Below are 22,511 nucleotides of genomic sequence, written 5' to 3'. Positions count from 1 at the left end.
AGGGGAGGGCGTGAGCTCGCCCGAGAGCTCCCCCCGCCCCGCAGGCTGCACGCGGCCCGCGGGCGCAGGTGTGATGCACCTGACCGAGGGCGCCCTCGACCTCCTCTGGGGCCGCCCCGGGAAGCGCGGGCAGCGGCGGCCTGGCCCGCGCGCTCAGCTCAGCCTCCGGGCGGGTGTTCCCGAAGGGGGGCGCACACCCGCCCGGCGCTGGAGAACGATCACCGTAATACACCGTCCAGCGCTGTTGATCTAATCCCCCTTCAAGGCTCTCCAGCCAGCAGCGCCCCTCTTGCCTCTGCTCCCGGGCCCTTCTCGGGCTGCCCACCACGGCCCCGCCCCTCGACCCCCATCGGGCACCAGCCTCGCCCCGTCCCTTTCCCGATGGACGCCCGCCTCGCCCCTGTTCTGCTCACGACTTATTCCTTGGCGAGGCGTGCGCCTTCCCTCACGTTCTAGGTCGATGCTGGGTGCACACGTACACCCACTCCTCTGTGTACATAACTTCCGAGTAAAAATACTTGGCTCATGTCAATAGAAGCCTGTTTTGAATTCCTGCAGTGCCAGAATTATCTACTTACCTTACTTTTGGCCCAGCATATGGTGTATGTCAGTGATACTCCAAGTTATCTTTAACAAAACTTTGTAATGCGTTGTCCTCGGGTGAAGTGGTTTATAAATGTCAATTAGGTCAAACTGGTTAAAATACCCCTATTATTTTGTCTACTTGTGAGAAAATTGGAATTTCCAGCTGTGATTTTATCTATTTTTCCTTTAAATTTTCAGTCTTAGCTCCCATGTTTTTTAAGGTCTGATTAGAGGCATAAATCTTTAAGATTATTATGTCTACCTGATGAATTCACTCTTCCATCTCTATTATAGGTCCTCCTTGATGGATGGCAAAACTTTGGGTTCTTAAGTCTACTTTGATATTACGTATTATACAGCCACTTCATCTTTCTTGTGAATACCATTTACATGGTATGTCTCATTCTACCATTTAAACTTATCTATCTAAAGTGACAGCATATAATTGGGTCTTGCTTTTTCATTTTATCCATTTTGACAATCCCTATCTTTTGAGTATTTACACCATTCATATTTAATGTGAATACAGATACGATGAAGTCTACTATCTTGGCATTTCTTTTCTATTCCATCTTTGTTCCTCTTTCCTTTTTTTTAAATTTTTTATTTTTTTAGGATTCCTATCTCCATTGTTAGCTTATTTTATATACCTTCTTGTTTTATTATTTTAGCTCTGGGTTTACAGTATGCGCCTATAATTGGCACGGTCTACTTTCAGATAACGTTCTGCCACTTCACATATCCTGCAAGAACCTTGGAACACCACCCTTCCATTTCTCCCTCTCACCTTTGTGTCACTGTAGTCACACTACATGCTTTGCTTTGTAGCGTCTATTGTGCAGCCTACCCAGTTGCCTTTGTACTGTTTGGAAATAGCTTAGTAATTTTTTTAAAAAAGTGATCAAAGAAATTAAAAGTGCAAAGGAATTATGTATCTTGGGAAATCTAACATATCAATATCTAAAAAGAGAAGTATTAGGATAAACACTTTACCATTTTTAAAAAACTACAAAAAGAGAAAATATGAGTGTTAACAGAGGAATGGTTGAAAAAGTTCAGGCCCATCATAGCATAGAATATATAATGCAGCTATTTAAGAAAATTATGTAGTTTTGTAAAGATGTCTATGACGTTTTAAGTAAAAGCAGCAAGTTACAGACTAACGTCATCCCATGTTTGTAAACAATAAACATCATTATACTCATACAAGCAAAGGAAATTTCTGGAGAGACAGTAATAATAGCTAACACTAATAGCATCCTTACATTTTCAAGTTGATTTAATCCTCACAACTGTCTTGTAAGGAATACTATTATTAGTCCTATTTTACAGATGAGGAAACTGAGGTATAGAGAGGTTAGCAACTTGCCTAAGGTCACTTGCCTGTAAGTGGCAGAGCTGGGATTCAATCCCAGGCTGTCTGAAGCTGGAGTGTTAGCCCTGTCTCACTGAGCACCAAATTTTTAATATCAGATGAATTGCAGAAGGGAAAAGAGAAATTACTTCTTTTACTTTTGATGTTTCTGCATTATTTATATGGAAGGAAAAGTATTTTTGTGTGTTCACTGACAGCTGTATAAACTTGGTAAATAGATGTTAAAACTTTAAATGAAGTTAAGTACAGGAATGGTTGCAAGTATAGATTAAAGAATAGTTATCTGGCCTATTGTCTTGAATGTGGAGAAAGGCTTTCTGGGAAAAGTAGGGTGGTGTGAAAGCTGGATGACATTATGATTTCGCTAAAAGGAACTGACTTGTGGGAGTGAGCACTTTAACTGCAGCACTTCGTAAGAAATACCAAGGTTTACTCCTGGCACATTTCCAGCATTACCCCCTTCTTTTTTTCAAAAAAGATTAGGGGACTTAAAACTTCTGCTTGGAAAGCCCCAGAGGTGAGCTGGTTTTGGAAGCACTTTGAACAATAGAATGGTCTTGTTAACACATTAAATCTAAGAAACAAAGCTTAATTTTTAAAAATTACTTTTTAAATACTCTATATTTTAAAAAACTATCACTCATAAAATTCAAATATTTTATAAATATTAATGTAGAATAAATACCATTTGTTACCAAAAAAATCCATTGAAATAGGCTTGAGGATGCCTCACAAATAGATTATGAGAAATGTGGAAGTTGTTTCAAATACTATTTTTCTGTATTAAGTGAAGCAGATGAACACACAGAGGTAAAGAGGTTATGCATCATTTGCAGAAACTAGTTTAAATGTTACTTTGACTTGAAAAAATCCCACATTTATAAGCCCATGTACAATTAAATTCTGGTTATATGTAATAAATGTAAAACAACATTTTGAACAATGGATGCTTTAATAAAGTTAAATGTTCTCCATTTTTAAAAAGTAATCAGTTGACAATGATTTGTCTTATTTGTCCTGGGGAAAAACAAAGCATATTATACAATTACAGGAATCACAGGTTTATTTAAAAACTTGTACATGGATAGTGTGCACCTCACCCTGGAAATCCCCACTCCTCCCCACTTCTACATGGACTTTCAGAATCAAGAAGGTAAAATAAAAATGTGGCTATTTTTGTTTCTAGTGGATGGCTTCTAAGTATTATATTACATTTTAATGGTCTTAATTTAGGCACCAGAAAGGAGGCAAGATCTTGTTAAAGAAATGTTTGTGAATGTCAGCAAGAATGAGAATTAATTAGTTTATGTAATTTTTTTCACAAGGTGATATAAAAAGTTAGTTATTGGGAACAGAGCTGAAGAGAAAACAGAAAAAGCAAAGTAAACATAAGACTTTACAAATCTTTCCTTCAGTGAAAAGTTACTAATAAATACATACCTGCCCTGTTATGTTTTGCTCTTCCTCTCATCTCACCTAAAGAACACTTTTTATACAAATATAAAGCATTGATGAATCATCAGCAGTAAGGTGTAATATTATCCCATAATGACACCCAAACATAGTATGAAAATTTACAAAAACTTTCAAACTATATACATGGAAACCTATCTTACTTGCTTTGGTTTGAACAATTTTCTTAGTTTTACGGATTTGGCACTTAACAAAAGATGAATTTCTAAACTGTGTAACTAGTACTTACCACAGAGTTTTGGGGTATCTTGTTACAGATAAGATGGTTTCAAGTGGAATATATTTCCTCTGCTTCCCTCTTTAACCATATTTAATTATGTGTTGGAGAAAGTGGCTGTATGATCCCCAGTATTACTCTATATGCTGATGACAAAGTTGTGCAGTCTGCCCAGTTGCAACTGATACTGCTAGCTAAATTTTCGATAGAATTTTTAGTGTATTTTTATTGAAATGTAACAAAGTATAGTTTGGCAACTATTGTAAAATGAAAACATACATGGAGCCAGCACCCAAATCATGAAGTAGGACATTACCAGCACACCAAAAGCCCTTTTATGTTCCTTTCTAATCATTTCCCCTCATCCTTCTTAATAGATTTAATTGCAACATCACTGATTAGTTTTGTCTGCTTTTGAGCTTTATATATATGGATTTTACATTGTAGTATGTATTACTTTGTGTAGGGCTTTTGTTCAATATTATGTTGTGAGAATCACCGATGTCATTACTGTATCATGTTCCATTGTATGGATTTTTTTTGGTATGTCATTTTCTTTAATATTAGATGTGTATTTGAAAGTTGAGTTGGATTACCTTCAAGTGACCCTTTTCTATGAGGCCTGCTGTTTTTCCCAGATGTAGGCAGTCTGTCACAGCCTTCTTTCCTGTTGCTCTTTCAGGATTAGTTGTATTTGCTATATTTTCATATTATATGTGCTTTTGGGAGGAGATTTCTGTCTCACCTCTCACTCTACCATCTTGAAGCCAATCCCCTAAATCCATTGTATGAATTTATCACAATTTATTCATCATTTTACTGATGAAATATTTTGAGCATTTTATGTATTTGTGTTTTCAGACTGCTAATATCTAGTTTAGCAGTTTTCACATCTATGTTCGTGGGACCAATTAGCCCATCATTTCCCTTTCAGAATTAAGTCCTGTCAAAAATTCTGGTGTCAGGGATTTCCTGGGCAAGACTGTGATATATGCAGAAGAACTCTGAAAGGGTGTACAGCAATGGTATTATTTTTTTCCTTAAATATTTGGTGGAATTCACTGAGGAAGGCATTTGGACATTGGGGTTGCTTTGTGGCATGGTTTGAGATTATAAATTCAATTCATTAATAGATATAAAACTACTGAGATTTTCTGTTTTGTCTTGTGTTGGTCTGAGTTTTTTTAAAAATAGGAATATATTCATTTCACCTGAACTTTTAACTTTATTGGCATAAAGTCATTCATAATATCTTATTCTTAATGTCACAGGATTTGTCAAAGTTTCTTCTTTTTAATTTCGATTAATGACTTATGCCTTCTCTTTCTCTTGGTAAATTTTGCTGGGTTTCTTTATTAGTTACATTAATTAGAATTTTCAGTATCTTCTATTGTATGTTTGAGTTTTCTATTTTGTTAAAATATGATCTTTACTGCTTCTTCTGCCTAGTTTTGATACTTAAAAATTATTATTTAATAAAAATATTTTCTAATTTTGTCATTTCCTCCTTAACCTAGGATTTCTTTTAGAAGTATATTTTGTAACTTACATTTGTAGTATTTGGTATCTTCTAGTTACCTATTTGTTGTTGATTTATAATTCCACTGTTGTCAGAGAACATAGTCTGCAGGATTTCAATCTTTTGAAACTTGTTAAGACTTGCATGGTGTACCAGCATATAGCCAATTTTGTTCAATGTTCCATGGACATTTGGAAATAATGTGTATTTTGTGGTTGTTGGGTATAGATTTCTTCATAAGCCAGTCAGGTCAGATTTATAACTGTTGTTCCAATATTTTATGTCAATTTTTGCTTAATAATTAGTTTTGAAGCTATTAATTGCAAAAAAATACTTTTAAAAATCTATTCTTTCTCTCTGTAAGCTTGACATTCTTTTAACAGCTACTTAAACTGGAGATTACAACATATCCTTGACTTCTTAAGGTCCAATGCAAAATACTATTTTTATTATTTCCTGAGTAATTCAAGAATGCTGAACTACTTTAACTTCAGTCACTGTCCCCATTTTGTGTGCTTTTATTTGTTGGCTATGTATATCTTACATCTTACAAGACATTTTCAGATTTACTTACTGATTTATCCTTTCTATTGTGCCTTATTCCTTTTTGTATATCTAAGCTACAATCTAGATCATTTTCCTTTTGTTAGAATAATTTCTTTTGATTTTTCATCTAGTTTGGGTCTGCTGGCAATAAAGTTTTTTGGAGGAAGAATGTGGTCTAAAAAAATCCTAATTCTCTTTTCATTTTAAAAGGTTTTTTTGCTGAGTATAGAATCCTAAGGTGGCATTTATTTTCTTTCAGCATTTTAAAGGTATCATTCCTTTGTTTTCTGTTGACAAGTCAACGATCAGTTTCCTAGTTACTGCTTTTAAGATTTTCTCTTTGAATTTATTTCCAGCAGGAAACATGTAGGCTTAGTTTTCCTCGAATCTATTCTGCTTGTGGTATATTGCCCTTCTTTATGTTTTTTCATCAGTCTGAGAAAATTCTTGGCCATTCTTGGTAACTATGGCACTTCTGCATTTCTGAAAAATTATAATCTCTGGCTTGCTTTGGAAATGGGCATAATTTCAAATTAGCTTTTATTATTTTGCAAACTTAACTTTCTGTTAATCGAATACCTAAACTTGTACTGTTTTCACTTCACTTTTATTTAAAGAGAGTGAGTGGGGAGTTTTATGGCCTGTTTTGAAAGAACACACTCAGTCTCAGTGATTAGTGTCTCATCTTGTCTTAAAGAATCCACATTTTGCCATAAAAATCAATGTTAAAATGAATGTGAAGTCCTATTGACATTAAGATATTTAACAGCATAAGGGAGACTCAGTTGAAATAGTTTGTATATTTTGCTAGCTGTTGCCTTAAAAAAATTAGCATTTAGAAAAATGAATTCACAAATTAATAAAAATACATTACATTCATTCACCTGGTAACAAATATATTACCTACTACAGTTCAAAGCAAATGAGAGTTTAGATATTTTTCTTTAAATCACCTCTGAAATGTATTAATTTTATAGCAACGATCTTTTTTTCCTAATAGTAAACTAAAATAGGTAATTTATATAATTATATTCCTAAAATAATATTAGTACATTTTCATGAATATATGTTTCTTTTTCTTTTTAGGTATGATATAGTATTTCAAAATGAATATAAATACCCACAGCCAAAAACAAGTATGCAAAAACATTTTATTTATAGATCAACATTTTTGACATGAAAGGTAGCCACTTTCACTCAGAAATGCCTAGAATCCAACAGTTTCCAGAAAGACATTAGTTAACAATTATTTCACTGTAGGTAAAAGAAATAATTTCAGAATGAACTTTTTAAATGGCTTTGCCTATGGCAATTTATTTTATAAGCTTAATGTGTGGTAAGTTAGCTTTCCCAGGAAGTGACTGTAATTCAACTATGTTCCAAGTATATTAAATCAGTTTATACAACAAACATGAGAATCACCTATGTGCATCAACTGTGCTCAAATGAGAATTCTCTTTATCAAAATACTCATTTTTCAAAAAGGCCTCACATTAACCCCTTAAACCAATCACCCCCTTCTATGTCCAGAACCACTCTTTCCTACCAAGCTGCATTACCTTACAGACAACTGTCAAATCCCAGTGGAACTGTACACTGACTTAAGACTCTAGGTAACAATATCAAACACAAGGACAGTCACTGACTTAAAGGGAGAAGGTGTTAACTAACCAATAATTCAGCCATGTAACTTTTAGTACAGAGGGAAAAAAGCAGCCCCCAAATGTCCTTAACTTCTCCGTACTTCTCTATAACACACAGAATGAAAAGATAATCTCCAAAATTAAATCATTAGAAAAGATCTTAAACAAAATGTTTTACATAAGTGTTAAATTTCAGATTCAAACCATATTTTCTTCTGTATTTTAATTTGGGGAAAAAATCCACAATTATTAGCACTTCTTACTTACATTAATTTTTGAATATTTAAATCTACTAATACACCAGTTTGTAATATTCCTGTTGGTTAGCAGTCCCCATGCTTATGTGCTTGCTGTCTTTCCTCAAGTAAGTCCATTATATGCATGTAGGTGCTGGGGAGGCTTATATAGCGCTTAAAGAACATTCGTGAGAGCTCTGAAATGTTGAAAGTTTCATTATTATCTACTTATTGTAGGATCTGTAATTCAAATTCAGCACAGCGTTAGAAATGCTGTGGTAACGGAATGCACACCACAAGTCCTACAGACACACAAACTCAAGTCCAAAAGGCACAGAGTAATGCTGGTGGCTCTTTCTAGTCAGTTAAGAAACAATAAAAAGTCTGCATTATTCTTTCATAATTTAAATACTTAAGGAATCTCCACTTTATTACTTTATAACAATGACTTCAAATTTACATTAAGTACCATTGTAATAGCTTAGTGTATAATACATTTATTTGCTAATATCCCATCGAAAAATTAAAAAAAAAAACCTCTTCACTATATATATATGTATATATATATATATAAAAATTATTCTGAAAGACAAGAACATAGAAGAGGGATGTGGTACAGACTATCAACTCAATTTTTCTATCACCACAGGTAAAACTCCAAAATTAACAGATATACAGCAATAATCAAAAGCAGTGCAAATATCTTTGGAGGTTAGGATAAAATTATAATGCTAACATAACACAAGGAAATAAAAAAGGCAAGTACTTCAAGTACAAGGAGCCAGTTGCTTGAGGTCCATCTTAGTGTTTACTGGGGGCTTCTCCTTCCTGCTTTTACTTCTTTCTCTGAAACACATTGGCCAACATGGCACCCGATGTTGTCAACTGGCCCATTTTGTTCAAAAACTTGGTCTTTGTATCTTCACTCACTAAGCTTGCAGCAATTGACATTGAGCTAGGAAAGAAATTTTAAAATTCATGTAAAGCAATTAAAAAACAAACTGATTTTTTGTTTCTTTAGTATAACATTAATAAATACATTCTGAACTGGTATCACAAAAGGGGGATTGGAGAGGAGTGTTTATTCGCATTACTGGCTTGGGAACTTCTGTGTTCACCGTTTCTATTAAAGGCAGCAGAGCAGTACGGTCTGCTTGGGAACAAGTCTAGAATCAGATGGAATCTTGTCTCTGTCATTTACCAGCTGAGACCTTGGGCAAGTTATTTAATCTCGTCTGTAATGCAATCCTCATCTGTAAAATGGAGATAATATTATTCCCCACCTCACAGGGCTGCTAAGGACTATATGAGTATAAAGTGCTTACTAACAGTGTCAGGTGAGAAAACAGCACGCTGTAAGGCCTAGCAGTCATGATTATCAGAACCACTTCACTTCTTACTGCAACCCTGGTAGATACATAGCATCCCTACTTTCATAAAACAGTAGTAAATTAAATCACTGAGAGTTCTTGTACTGTGCGGATAACAATCCTGTAACACTGTTTTTTTGGGGGGGATGTGCGGGAGGCACATGTCCTCACTTGCCAGGTGAACTAGTTTCAATCAATAATTTCAAATTCATTTCTTCTTTCTTTTTGACCAACTTTCTGTTGGTAAACCCAATCTAAATGACTACTGAAGACTGTGATTTATCTGAACAGAATACTGAATAAGTATAATTTTTCAATGATCCAACAATTGTACAGTAACTGTCTCAGGAATCCAGTTTATTGGCCTGTGGCTTTGGCTAAGATGCTTTAGATCACTCTGATTCCGTTTCCTCATCTGTAAAACTCGAATTCCACTATTCTGAAGGACTAAAGAGAATATGAACCCATTAAGGGCAGTGAGTGGCAAGGTACGAGAGCTCAACAGATGTCCATTGGACCTACACAGGAAGTACGTGCTCTCACCAAGGACTACAGGCTGCGCAGTCTTTCAGGGTGTGCCCTGTGAATTGCTCAAATACCCAACCGCCCTCCCATCTTGAAAATTATTCTCACTGCCCTTAGGACAGCACATCAACAAGATCCATCTCTCCTTCGTGTCTGACTCTCTCTACTGCTGCTTTCCCTTCACACAAAGGGATCCTGCATAGGGTTCAGCAATTGCTGCTTGGCTCTTCAATAACAAAACATATTCTCAAAGTTTCAAATATCCTCTCCATCGGCTGACTCCAAAGTATTTACTGAATCACAACTCTTTCCCTGAGGGTCTCATATTACTATTGTTTGCTGGATAAAGTGAACATCCCAAGCTTTTTCTCACACCCTAACTCTAGAAATGGCTCCCCATTTTATTTCTTTATTTGCCAGTGGTTCTACTCTTCTTCTCTCTTCCAAACAATAATGCTCCTTTCTTTCTATTTCAAACAAATCAAATGTTGTCACTTTATTCTATGAAACATCATTGCTTATTTTTACTTCCATTGCTATTTCTTTACAAATGAATTATTCCAATAGTCTTAGATCTGGTCTCTGCATTATCAGATTAACTTCTAAAATACTCCTTCATTTTCCACTAATTCTCAAAATCTTCAATGGGCATTAACTACCTATAATATAAAATGTACTTTGTATTCCAGAAATGTAGCTATCTAATTTTTGTGGGTTTTTTATCTTTTTGTTTTTAACCAACCCTCAATGCTCAATCTTTAGACCCCCTTGAGTCAGGTTTGTCTAGTTTAATTGTTGAAAACATTCCTAACTTTAATGATCTCTTTCTTTCTTTCTGGTGTGTAGCCATATTTCACATCCCAGTTCAAGTCCTATCTTTTCTATGATGCCTTTCTTAACATTCTAAAAATACAGCATTGTTTTCTTTCTATAGAAAAATAGTGTAAGTCAGAAAATAAGTATGACTTTAGTTTGCACCTAGAAAAACAGGATACATGGGTCAGATAATACCTGAGATAACTATCAAGTTTTAATGATATTTTAGAGGACGGCAACAATGTTAAGGAGTCTGGAATGTTTTGTCTAAATAGAGAGGAGAAGATTTAGGAGACTTAATAGATATGCTACATGTGAAAAATGAAGTGATATGTATCTGCATAGGTGTATGTATCTGTCTGTGTAGCTCTACGAAACCCATCACAACCACCCGGGCAACTCTTTGAAAATGCAGATGGCTGGGCCAAACCTCAGTGATTCTGATTCTTCCCATAATCGGTAGAGGACCCAGGTATCTTACAAAGCTTTCCAGTCAAGAATGACTGCATTGTAACATACTTTCTGAAGAGGGGCTTGACATTTTTATCTTCTTTACAAAGGAGTCTGTAACACTCCCCACTCTTCTGCCATATAATGAAAACCTGTTTTAGAGAGTAGACATCATGAAGGGAGATTTAAACTCATAGGATAAGAGAAATTTAAAAAAAAATAGGGTTCTTAGAAATGAACAGGTAACACTTCTTACTGCAAGTTTTCAAGGAAATCTCAGATCTTTCCTTTTAACTCATAACTTACGAGCTGCCATTCCTCTTGATTCTGAATTTGTAGAACCTCTTACATCTGACCCTCTCTCTCTCCACACCATTCCATCTTGCAAATTAATGTCCAAAGGACTTGAGAGAGAGCTGGACGGAAGCATCCCGGGACACTTAGCCCAGCAGCTGGAAATCCTGGGGAATTCCGGGCACCCTAACCCCCTGGGCAGCAGCTCTGAGACCCCTCACGGCGATAAACAGCCCCCTGTCTGTTCCCCCAGCCCTAGCAGAGCAGCAGCCTGAGGCTGGCCACGCCCACAGCAAGGGAGCTTCCTCCATAGCGGCTGGGCAAGAAACAGACCCAGTCTACGCGCAATTGCCCAACACAAGCCGCTAGGGGTCGCCGTTGTCCCAGTAAAGAAAGGCCAGAAGCAAGTGGAAAAGGTCTTGGCTCTCCCAGTTGACAGACGAGTCAATAGCTCACCACTGCATCTATCAACATGAAAAGGCAAAAAAATTTGATCCCAGACCAGGCTAACCCAGACACCTTTGACATCCTCTCCCAAGAAAAGGGCTTGGGAGTCAATCTGAAAATGCTCACAATGGCCAGATATAGGATAATTTGGGCGTCAAAAGATAATAAATGAAATGCACTGAATAACATCAACTATTTTTAAATCCATGAGTTTATAATGATACTTCTAAAAAGAAAACCCACCTAATTGGTCACCATCAGAGGGTAAATCAACTCATTATTTTGGACATTGGTAAATAAAAAAAAAAGAATTGAAGTTTATCTTGTCTTTACTACATTAATGATATCACTAGGTAATAACAATATATATGGGGTCAGTTTGTCTTTATTCAAGTGTTCTAGCTCACAAATGACGAAGGAATGATACAATTAGAATATATTTAATAACTGCTAATGAACTAGTGGAATTGGCATTGATCATTAACAGATGTCAACATCACCAAAAAAAGAGAGAGGCAGACATTATCTTCCTCATGATGAAAACACACATCTTCCTGTGAAGCGGTCTTGGCAAAGAAACATGCCCTGAATCTGATTAAGTCTCTAGGTCTAGACCAAAGTACCAAATTTATAGGAAATACAGAGGAACATGTTAAACAACACAAGGGAAATGCAATCTGCTAAAGCCGAACTGGGGGAACTTCAACAGGAGAAATTACTCAGTTTCTTCAACAAGTAAATTGTACAGATAATAGATAGATGGAGAACCTGCTGATTAAAAGACTTAACAGACATATCAATCAACTGCAATGTATGAAACTTTGGATCCTGATTCAAAGAACAGACTGTAAAGAAGAACAACAAATCACTAATGACATTAATGAAACAATTATAAATTGGATCATAGACCAGATAACCGATAATATTAAGGAGTTGTTATGGTGTGATAATGATATATGTTTCAAAAAATAATACTTATCTTTTTAGAGATAACAGAACATGGGAGGGGGAAAAGAATGGGTTATGGATGAAATAAAACTGAGTTGATAATTGTTGAAGCTGAGTGATAAGTACATGGGAATTCATTACAGTATCTATTTTTGCATCTATTTGAAAATATTTTTAAGTTTTAAAAGCAAAAAATAATATAGAAAATTGAAATAATATGGGAAAATATGATTATGAAAATGAGTGTTTTTGAAAGGAAGGTCATACAACTGAAGCAATGTTTGGATATTATAAAGATAATGCTCTTTTTAATTCTTGTACGCTATACTTCATGACATTTCATCAGAATGTATTTCACATATAGTTAATTCTGTCCCCAAATTTTTCATGTTTTATATTAATAAGGCACCATATAATCAATGTATAACAAATGAATAGAAGTATTTGCCTTAGGGTTAACTTTATGGATATTGTTCAGAATAGAAACCTATCAAAGTCTATTGTTTTGACTTTCCATGGCTGAAGTTTAAAGAAAGGTCTCTGACATACAGAGGCAAAAAGACTGTGTGTGTGTGTGTGTGTGTGTGTGTGTGTATGGAGGTGTATGTATGTGTATGTGTGTACCTAGCCTGAAACAATGAAACACTTTTTGCTGGTAGTCAGCTTTATAAAGGAAATACCTTTGAGCTTTTTATGCCTAACAGAGTCCATTTAAGATTAACTGCTCAAGGTCACTTCAGCAAGACTTAAGAGTACACATAGTCTACTTGTAAAATTACTTCCTCTCCTGAATGCCTAACTTAACACTTTCACATTTATGCTAGTATTTTAATTTCACTTAATCTTTGAATTCTAATTAGTTTGGTAAGAAGCATGTGACTAGAACGTCCACAAGTTTACAATCCTTTAGGCAGTGATCAAGTTACATCTTACAACCTATCACAAATTTCCATTTTGACCAAAGTTTCCCAAATCCAGTCTCTCTAGGGGAAGCTTTTAAATATACTGATCCCTCGGCTGAATGAATTTTGAGAGAAAGGCACACAAACATGAATTTTAAATTCCCCAGATAACTCTGATGCAGATGGTTTATGGACTAGCATTTATCAACAGCTGATTAAAAAATGTTCTTGTCTTTCAAATAAATGACTGCAAAATAACACAAAATAAAACACCATATCTATCAATAGAAAACTTAGAGAAATTAAGGTTAACATGAAGCCTTAAAAAAAGAATTAATATCTTACCCTTGAGGCTCTTGGACAGTCTTGTTCTCTACTTTTTGTTCACATTCTTTTATCATGGAACTTAAAATTACCTGATATAAAACAAAAAAGATTTTAGTGCAATACAGTTTACATAGTGAAATGCTATGGTTTAGTCTCAAGTTCTTAATATAATATTTAATATTCCCATAAGCTAACATGTTAATTAAAAATGTTAAGTTTGGGCAGTTACTTTGTTAAAGGAATTCATATTAGATTGCTAGACTATGTGTAAAAATAGTTTAAAAGGATGTCAATCATGTAATGTAATAATTCACTTTGATTCTTACTAGCCTTCCTTCTAAATCAGATTTCCATTCTCAGCTTTCCCCACCATGTAGTGTTAAAAGTGAATTTTGTATACATGCATACATTTAACATTATACACACACACCATGGTCATATATACACTTTTACAGTAAAAGCTGTTCCATATCCTTTTGCTTTGTCCAGGTTGCAAAAAGCAAGGTGCTCTATTTTAGTATTTAGAGCAGAGATCAATTGTAGGCTTGTGGCTACTAAAATAGAGTTGGAGATACATACAATGGGCATCTAAGAGTCAACATTATTTTTGCAGGGACACCGGATGAGTGATGGAAAGGGTAGAAGGATCTACGCTGTTGCTCTAATCGTTGGGCACCACACCACAAACTGAATGGCTTTCCTGAATATTCTTGGTCTATATCTGGGCATGGAGGTCACTAAACAACAAATATTTATTGTCACCTGCTATGTACCAGGCACTTTTGTAGACATGGAAGATGCAGCAAATAAAACAGACAACATTCCCACCTTGTAAGAGAGCTTATGTTCTTATCTTCTAGACAACGAACACAAAAAATAGGTGAATGAAATAGTGTATTAGGTGATGAGGGCTTTAGAAAGAATACTGAGTAAGATAAGGGGTGATGGTAGGCCAAGGTGAAGACTGTCACAATTTACACGGAGGCATTCCAATCAGGTTTCATAGAGATGACATTTAAGCAAAAACCTGAAGGAGATGAAGGAGCGTTTCAGACATGGCTCAGAGGCTGAGCAAAGGCTCTGGATGAGAGTACATCTATCACGTTCTAAGCAAGGAGGCCAGAGTGATGGGTGCAGAGTGAGCCCGAGAGAGGGCAGAGGAGAGGTATCAGGTGTAAAGGAGGGGGGCTAGATCCTACAGTGCCTCGCATCGGGAAAATGGACTTCAGTTATTACTCTAAGAATGGGACTTTTGTCATAGGCATGTTAGATCTCCTAGATTAACTCTTTTCAATCTTTTCTGTTTCCCTGCTCTCTAATCTAACAAGATTATAGATTTTGTTTTTTGCCTATTTGCTTTATTGTTTTTAAGGGTTGTTTTTGGTACTTTTTCTTCTGTTCCAGCATTGCATCTGTTTCCTCTAGTATCCTTTTTCTTGTGTGTATTTTTTCATCTTGACCTTTGATGTCAGATCCTTTTCTCAAATTGTTGGTGATCTTGGGATGTTCTCTAAAGACTGGGGCACTAAGACGCTAATTAGAACCTCTTCAAGCATGAGTAACTTCACTTTAAAGTGAATCTGGCACAGACCTAACCTTCTGTCATTCTTTTTTCCCTGCAGGTATAATCCTGGCTGCCAACATTCTTGGAGCCAAGAAGGGGCAAAGTAACGAGGTTTCTAATCACCAACTATGCCTTCACTTAATTTCCCTCTTTTTATTATAATAAAACATTCCTGTTCTCAGCTATGCCTGGTATCTCAAGTCTAGAAAGTAAACTCCAATCTTTTTCTAAGGTTGGAAAGGGAGTCTGGGAGTCTCATCCCTTTAAAGACTTGTAACTATTCCTCCTATTTTCATTCCCACCCTATACTAAGGGCGGATGGTGAAGTAAGACTTGCTTCTTGTCTCTTCTATCCTACAGACTCATTCTTCATCTTGGATGCAGAAATCCTCAACAAAATGCTGGCAAGCCAAATCCAGGGCCATATAAAAGAAATTATTCACCATAACAAAGTAGGATGTATTACAGGAATGCAAAGGTTGATTTAATGTCCCAAAATCCATTAGTGTAAAACACTGTATCAAGAGAATAAAAATTACATACAATCTTTTCAACTGATGCAGGAAAAATAAATCTGACAATTCCAACACCCCTTTCATGATAAAGATACTCAACCAGCTTAGCAATAAAAACAAAAGCTTCCTCAACCTGATAAAGGGCACCTATAAAATGTACAAAGCAAAAACTGAAGAAACTAAAAGGAGAAAAGACAATTCCCAGTAATAACTTTAACATGTCTTTCAACAGCTGATAGAACAAGTAGATCACAAAAAATTGATACAAATATAGGAGAATTAAATCATAAAATTAACTACCTTCACCTTATTAAACAAAATCCATGGATCAATGGAGAAATAATGGAAATGAGAACCTAATTTGACCTGAATGATAACAAGGACACAACAGAGCAAATGCATGGAATGTGGCTAAAGGAATATGTAGAGCCTTAAGTTAAAAAGTAAATAACCTAAGCTTCCTTTTTAAGGTGTTAAAGAGAATTAGAAAAAAATCAAACCTAAAGAAGCAAGAGATAAAGATGAAACAGAAATCAACAAAACAGAAAACAAAGAGAAAAATAAACACAGCCAAAAGTTCAATATTTGAAGTTTAATAAAACTGATAAATCCCTATCAAAGCTATTTTAAAAAGAGAGTAAGAAACAAGTTAATATCAGAAGTGAAGAAGGGACAGCAATATACATCCTAAGGTAATACAAAGGGAAAAAATAAAAGTATTAGAAAAGAATACATTATTTATAGATGACTTCTCCATATATAAAACATACACAAAAAAACCCAGACACTTTTATTATTAGAATTAATAATAAAGCTTCTCAAGCTGGTCAGACGTTAAGTTCAACATACAAAAGTTTTAAGTATTTCTATATAGCAGCAAGAAAGGGCTGAAAGATACATATAGGTGTATCCCTGGCTGATCAAGTTGTGTTACACCACTTCGCTTTTACAAAGGACCTATATTAGTACCTGTTTTCACCAACTGAAAGAAATCCAAAGAGGATCTTCCCTTTTATGAAAAAAGGTGAAAAGCAAAAAATAGTGTTCACTGTGTTCTGTAGTGAGCCATTACAGTGCCCACCCCGAGCAGTAGGGGTGGCTCTCCCCAGCTCCTTTGCTGGGAATGAGGCTCAGCATCTTAACATCAAGCCACCGTAGCTCTGAACTGTGTCTGTGGGCATCTGTGCTTTATCTCAATTTACTTTGTGCTTCTGTTAGCCTAAAATAGATTATTTTTGGGCCTGGGGAAACTCAAAATTTTTCCATATAAATTAATGGCAATTGTTTCTTTGCCATTTCAGCTTAAAAGGTCTCATAGGAATGTTCTACTTTTGAATAGTGGGGGAAATGTGTCATCCTAAAAAAGATAGTATTATAACATTATAGATATAAGGTGTATCATTTTTTCAGATGAAATATAAAACTTTATTGAAAGACATTAAAGGAGATCTAAATAAATGTAAGATATAATACATCCTGGACTGGCAGACTCAAAATCATGATGATCTTTCCCCAAATTAACTTCAGAATCAATTCAATTTCAACAAGAATCTGAATATTTATTTTTCTTGGACCCTGATAAGATAATGCTCAAATTTTCATTAAAAAATCTAAGGGTTATGAACAGTTCTAAAAAAAGGATAGGATGCTGCACTTGCCCTACTAGATTTCAGGACTTTTTAATAAGGGAAGTGTAATGAAGACAATGTATCATTGTTAAAATAATTGACAAAGAGGCCATTGGAAAAGAATATCCCTAATAACAGGCACAGGCATACATGAAAACTCCACATATGATAGAGATGGCACTGATAATCAATACAGACATGATAAACTGTTCAATAAACAATAATGGGATAACTAGTTATCCATATAGAAAAAAATGTATTGGAGCACCAAAATATAATACCTCACACCATATATAAAAACAGTTCTAGAATGATTAAGGCTTGTATTATGAAAATACAACTTTAAACATTTTAGAAGAAAGTATGGGAGATGTCTTTTGGAAATGATCAATAAGAAATTGACAGTGTTCAAAAATGCCAAAAATGTGGAAAGACATACCACAAATTAATAGAAGATATTCACAGAACACAAAACTGACAAAACACTAGTATCCAGACATATGACAAACTTCAAAGAATAAAAGGGAAAAAGACAACCCAAATGAAAAATGGGCAAAAACCCTAACTAGGCTTTGAAGAACATGTCAGTAAACATACAAAAAAATGTTCAAATTTGACAATAAAAAGGGAAATGCAAATGAAACCATAATGAGATACCATTTTATATCCACCAAACTGTAACGTCTAAGAACACCAAGTGTTGACAAAGACATGGGCAAAAAGGGGATGTACTCCTGTACCCTCCTATCTGAAAAGCGTCCCGTCACTGGCACTTTGATCACCACTGATCTTAAGGACAGCAGGTTCACCGGATTGATGTGATGGTAGTGATTACGATGTACCACAGCGCAAAAGCTGAAAGAGTGATTGCAGACTACTGCGAAGAAGAGAGATTTGGAGAAGGGATAAAAGGAAGTTTTTGTTTTGTTTCTTTTAGGAACGGAGAATAATAGGTTCAAGAAAAGCTGGTAAAAAAATGGGTTGAAGATGTAGACTAGGAAATGCTGGCATACCTCATTTTAATGTGCTTCACTTTATTGTGTTTCACAGATACAGATACTGCATTTTTTTTTTTAACAAATGAAAAGGTTTGTGGCAACCATTCATAGGTCAAGTTGGTGCTATTTTTCTAACAGCATTTGTTCACTTCACATTTGTCACATTTTGGTAATTATTGCAGTATTTTCAAGCCTTTTCACTACTATCATATTTGTTATGGTGATCTGTGATCAGTGATCTTTGATGTTACTATTGTAATTCTTTCAGGGCACCACCAACTGCACTCCTATGAGAGGTGAATTTAATTGATGAGTGTTGTTGTGTATTCTGACTGCTCCACCTACTTGGCTATTACCCCATCTCTCTCCCTCTCTTGAACCCCCCATTTCCTCAGATACAAGGATATTGAAATTAGGCCATTAATTAATAGGCCTCTAAATGGTCAAGTGAAAGGCAAAGTTGCACCATTTCTCACTTTAAGCCAAGAACTAGAAGTGGTTAAGCTCAGTGAGGGAGGAACGTTGAGAGCCAAGACAGGCTTGTGAAGGCAAAGGAAGTGTTTCTGAAGGAAATGAAAAGTTCTACTTCAGTGAACACATGAATGACAAGAAAGAGAAACAAACTTACTGTTGCTATGGAAAAAGTTTTAATGGTCTGGATAGATGGTCAAACCAGCCACAAGATTTCCTTAAGCCAAAACCTGATCCAGAGCAAGGCCCTGAGCTGAGACAGGTGAAGAAGCTGCAGAGGAAAAGTCTGAAGCTAGCAGAGGTTGGTTCATGAGGTTTAAGGGAAGAAGCCGTCTCCATAACAGGGAAGTGCAGGGGAAGAAACAGGGGCTGATGGAGAAGCTGCAGCAAGTTATCCAGACGATCCAGCTAAGACTATTAGTGAAGATGGCTACACTAAACAACAGCTTTTCACTGTAGATAAACAGCCTGTGATTAGAAGAAGATGCCATCTGGGACATTTACAGCTGGAGAAGGGAAGTCAATGTCTGGCTTCAAGGGACAGGCTGACTCTCTTGTTCGAGGCTCATGAAATTAGTGACATTAAGTTGAAGCCAGTGCTCATTTACCATTCTGAAAAACCCTAGGGCCCTTGAGTATGATGCCAAATCCAATCTACCTGTGCTCCAGAAAAGGAACAACAAAGCCTGGATGACAGCACATCTGTATACAACATCATTTACTGAGTATTTTAAGCTCACTGATAAGAACTACTGCTAAAACAAACAAAAAAAGACTCATTTCAAAATCTTACTGCTCATTGACAAATGTACCTGGTCACCCAACAGCTCTGATGGATATATACAATGAAATTAATGTTGTTCTCAGGCCTGTTTATACAACATCCATTCTGCAGTCCGTGGATTAAGGAGTCATTTCAACTTTCAAGTTTTATTATTTAAAAAATACATTTCATATATGGTGATTTATCTGATGGATCTGGCCAAAGTAAATTTCCAGAAAACCTTCTGGAAAGGATTTAGTACTCTAGATGCCATTATGAACATTTGTGATTCATGGGAAGAGGTCAAAATATCAACATTTACTAGAGTTTGGAAGTTGATTCCAACCCTCATGGATGACTTTGAGGGGTTCAAGACTTAAATGGAGGAAGTCACTAGAGATGTGGTGGAAATAGTAAGAGAACTAGAATTACCAGTGGAATCTGAAAATGTGACTGAATGGCTGCAATCTCATGAGAAGACTACAATGGATGAGGAGTGGCTTCTTATGGATGAGCAAACAAAGTGGTTTCTTGAGATGGAATCTACAGCTCCCTGGTGAAGATGCTATGAAGATTACTGCAAGGACAAGGACTTAGAATATTACATAAATATAGTAGATAAAGCAGAAGCAGAGTTTGAGAGGACTGCCTCCAATTTTGAAAGAAGTCACACTGTGGGTAAAATGCCATCAAACATCACATGCTATAGTGAAATTGTTCATGAAAGGATCAATTGATGAGGCAAACTTCACTATTATTTTATTTTAAGAAATTGCCACAGCCACTTGGTCTTTCAGCAACTACCACCTCAATCAGTCTAGCCATCAACATTGAGGCAAGATACTCCACCAGCAAAAAGACTCTAACTTTCTGAAAGCTCAGATGATTGTTAGCATTTTATAGCAAGAAAGTATTTTAAATTAAGGTATATAGTTTTAGACACAACATTAATGCACACCTCATAGACTATAATATAGTGTAAATATAACTTTTATACGCAAGAGAAATGAAAAAATTTATTTGACTCTCTTTACTGCAATATTTGCTTTATTATGTGACCTGGAAGCAAACCTGTACTATCTCTGAGGTGTGCCTGTAAATGCTGAACAGGGTTTTGGAAGAAAGAGGAAGACAAATACATAGAGTTATGAGGAAATGGAAATAGAAAAAAGACACATTGCTTGTAAGAAAGTTGATGGTCAGAGATAATACTGTATAGCATTTTATAGATAAAAAGCATTTCATGTACATTATTAAATTATTAAATTCTAATTATATTCAGTGGAGGAGGATATGCATCAACGCAGCGGCTTACCTCATGCTCGGGAGAAAGATGTTCCATGTCAGTCCTTAAACATCTGAGACCAGGTAAAAAGTGATTAACCATTAAGTCCTCTGAAATGACTGGAGACAAAGTGGTTAAGGGAATTAAAAACATTCAAACTGGTATGTCCAACAGAATAACAGTAAAATAAAAGGAGCAGCTCTCTCAAGTGGTGCCTCTGGCATGCTGATCACTTAGAGCAACTCGGCTCCCTTCCAGCATGATTCCCAGCTGCCGAGTCAGTTACTCAGGAAGAGTCAAATGTGTCCATCCCCACAAATCTCTTTATATCAAAGGTATTCATTATTGTAACATAATCCAATTACATACCATATAAACACGTGAAATGAATGTGAAAATTAAGTCAGGTAATTAAATTAGATGTTTAAGTGAGTATGAAATGAGCATGAAAAGTAAAAAAATTAACAATTCTAAGTTGTTTAGAAAAAAACTGACAAAGGCCAATTGCTTAAAACATTGCTGTTTAATTATGTATGTGTTGGACAACTTTAAGAGATTAGGAAAAAAGGAGAAAATGAGAAATTCTATACCCAGTATCAGAAACATTTCTGGGTCCTCTTTAAAGAAAATTAAATTGAAAATCAGACAATCACATTATGGATGTAGTTTATCTAAGAAAGATATTTAACTCTAATCAGCAGAATCACACAGAATGCCTCAGCCCTACATCAAAAGATTGGTAAAAGAAAATGTATTTATGTATTTTTAAGTTAATCTTAGATACATATCACTTTCCTGGTTTCTTGCTTTAACCATCCTATTAAACTGACCCATTAAAGTCTTAACTGAATTGGGTAAGACAGCTTTTGCTGTAGTGACTTAAATTTAGTACTAGTTATATTTCCTGGTCATCTTTGAGTTTTACTTGATTATCCTGAAATTTAAAGGAATCAGGAAAGCAGATACTTCTCTCAACAATCCACCTTGTTATTCATGTCAATTTTGACACATTCTTCCCTTATCATAGTTGTCAGCCATTTAAAAATTGTTCATATTTTAATATTGTACCATGTTAAAGTGGAAAATGCCAGTAAATACAAATAAAGATGAGTTAGTCTTTCTGAAAACAAAAACAAAAAGCTATAATGAATTTCATTAAATAATCAGTATAATACAGAACTGCCTTAAGATAGTTATAAATAAAAATTGTTTATAAACAAAGTTTCTAAAATGAGTGACTTATAAGTAGGTAGTACTTAAAATACAGACATTATTTGGTTGAACTAAGTCCCCACAGACATACAGATGGCTGCACCCTAATGGATATGTAGTCTTGTTTTATAGATATGGGGAAAGTACCACTAATATGTAACTGTGAGTGACCTTTGGATAAGCAGTTAAGAGTCTGATCTAGAGAAATATTGGCATGAATTGAGAAGCTGAAGATGGCTTTATTTGGAGATAAAAAGGGAAGTCACTCTCCTTTCTTTCTACTCAGTTTGGTCCAAAATTTAAATCCCCATGGAATCACACAATCTCTCTTAAGGGGTGGAAACTTAGAGGTCGTTTAGTCTTATTTGATATTGGGAACAGGAATCACCTCCACCTCACCCA

General features: G+C 35.5%; 1 protein-coding gene across 9 annotated transcripts in view; it reads right to left on the bottom strand.

Moving 5' to 3' along the window:
* Window positions 1-6,847: 6,847 nt before the first annotated feature.
* The window catches only part of RELCH (RAB11 binding and LisH domain, coiled-coil and HEAT repeat containing), a 114,308-nt gene continuing 98,644 nt past the window's right edge, over window positions 6,848-22,511 (bottom strand). For 8 of the 9 annotated variants that reach the window (XM_017651058.3, XM_037015711.2, XM_017651059.3 and 5 more), the window contains 3 exons: window positions 20,928-21,016; window positions 13,692-13,762; window positions 6,848-8,549 (listed from right to left, as the gene is read on the bottom strand). In XM_017651058.3, coding sequence (XP_017506547.2) covers window positions 8,429-8,549; window positions 13,692-13,762; window positions 20,928-21,016 — 281 coding nt within the window. In that variant the 3' untranslated portion in view covers window positions 6,848-8,428. Of the gene's footprint in view, window positions 8,550-10,824; window positions 10,908-13,691; window positions 13,763-20,927; window positions 21,017-22,511 lie in introns of all 9 variants that reach the window. The other variant, XM_073213164.1, reaches the window with a different exon arrangement.

Source organism: Manis javanica, chromosome 9, assembly GCF_040802235.1.
Source record: "Manis javanica isolate MJ-LG chromosome 9, MJ_LKY, whole genome shotgun sequence".
NCBI lineage: Eukaryota > Metazoa > Chordata > Mammalia > Pholidota > Manidae > Manis > Manis javanica.
This window is presented reverse-complemented; position numbering and strand designations above follow the sequence as displayed.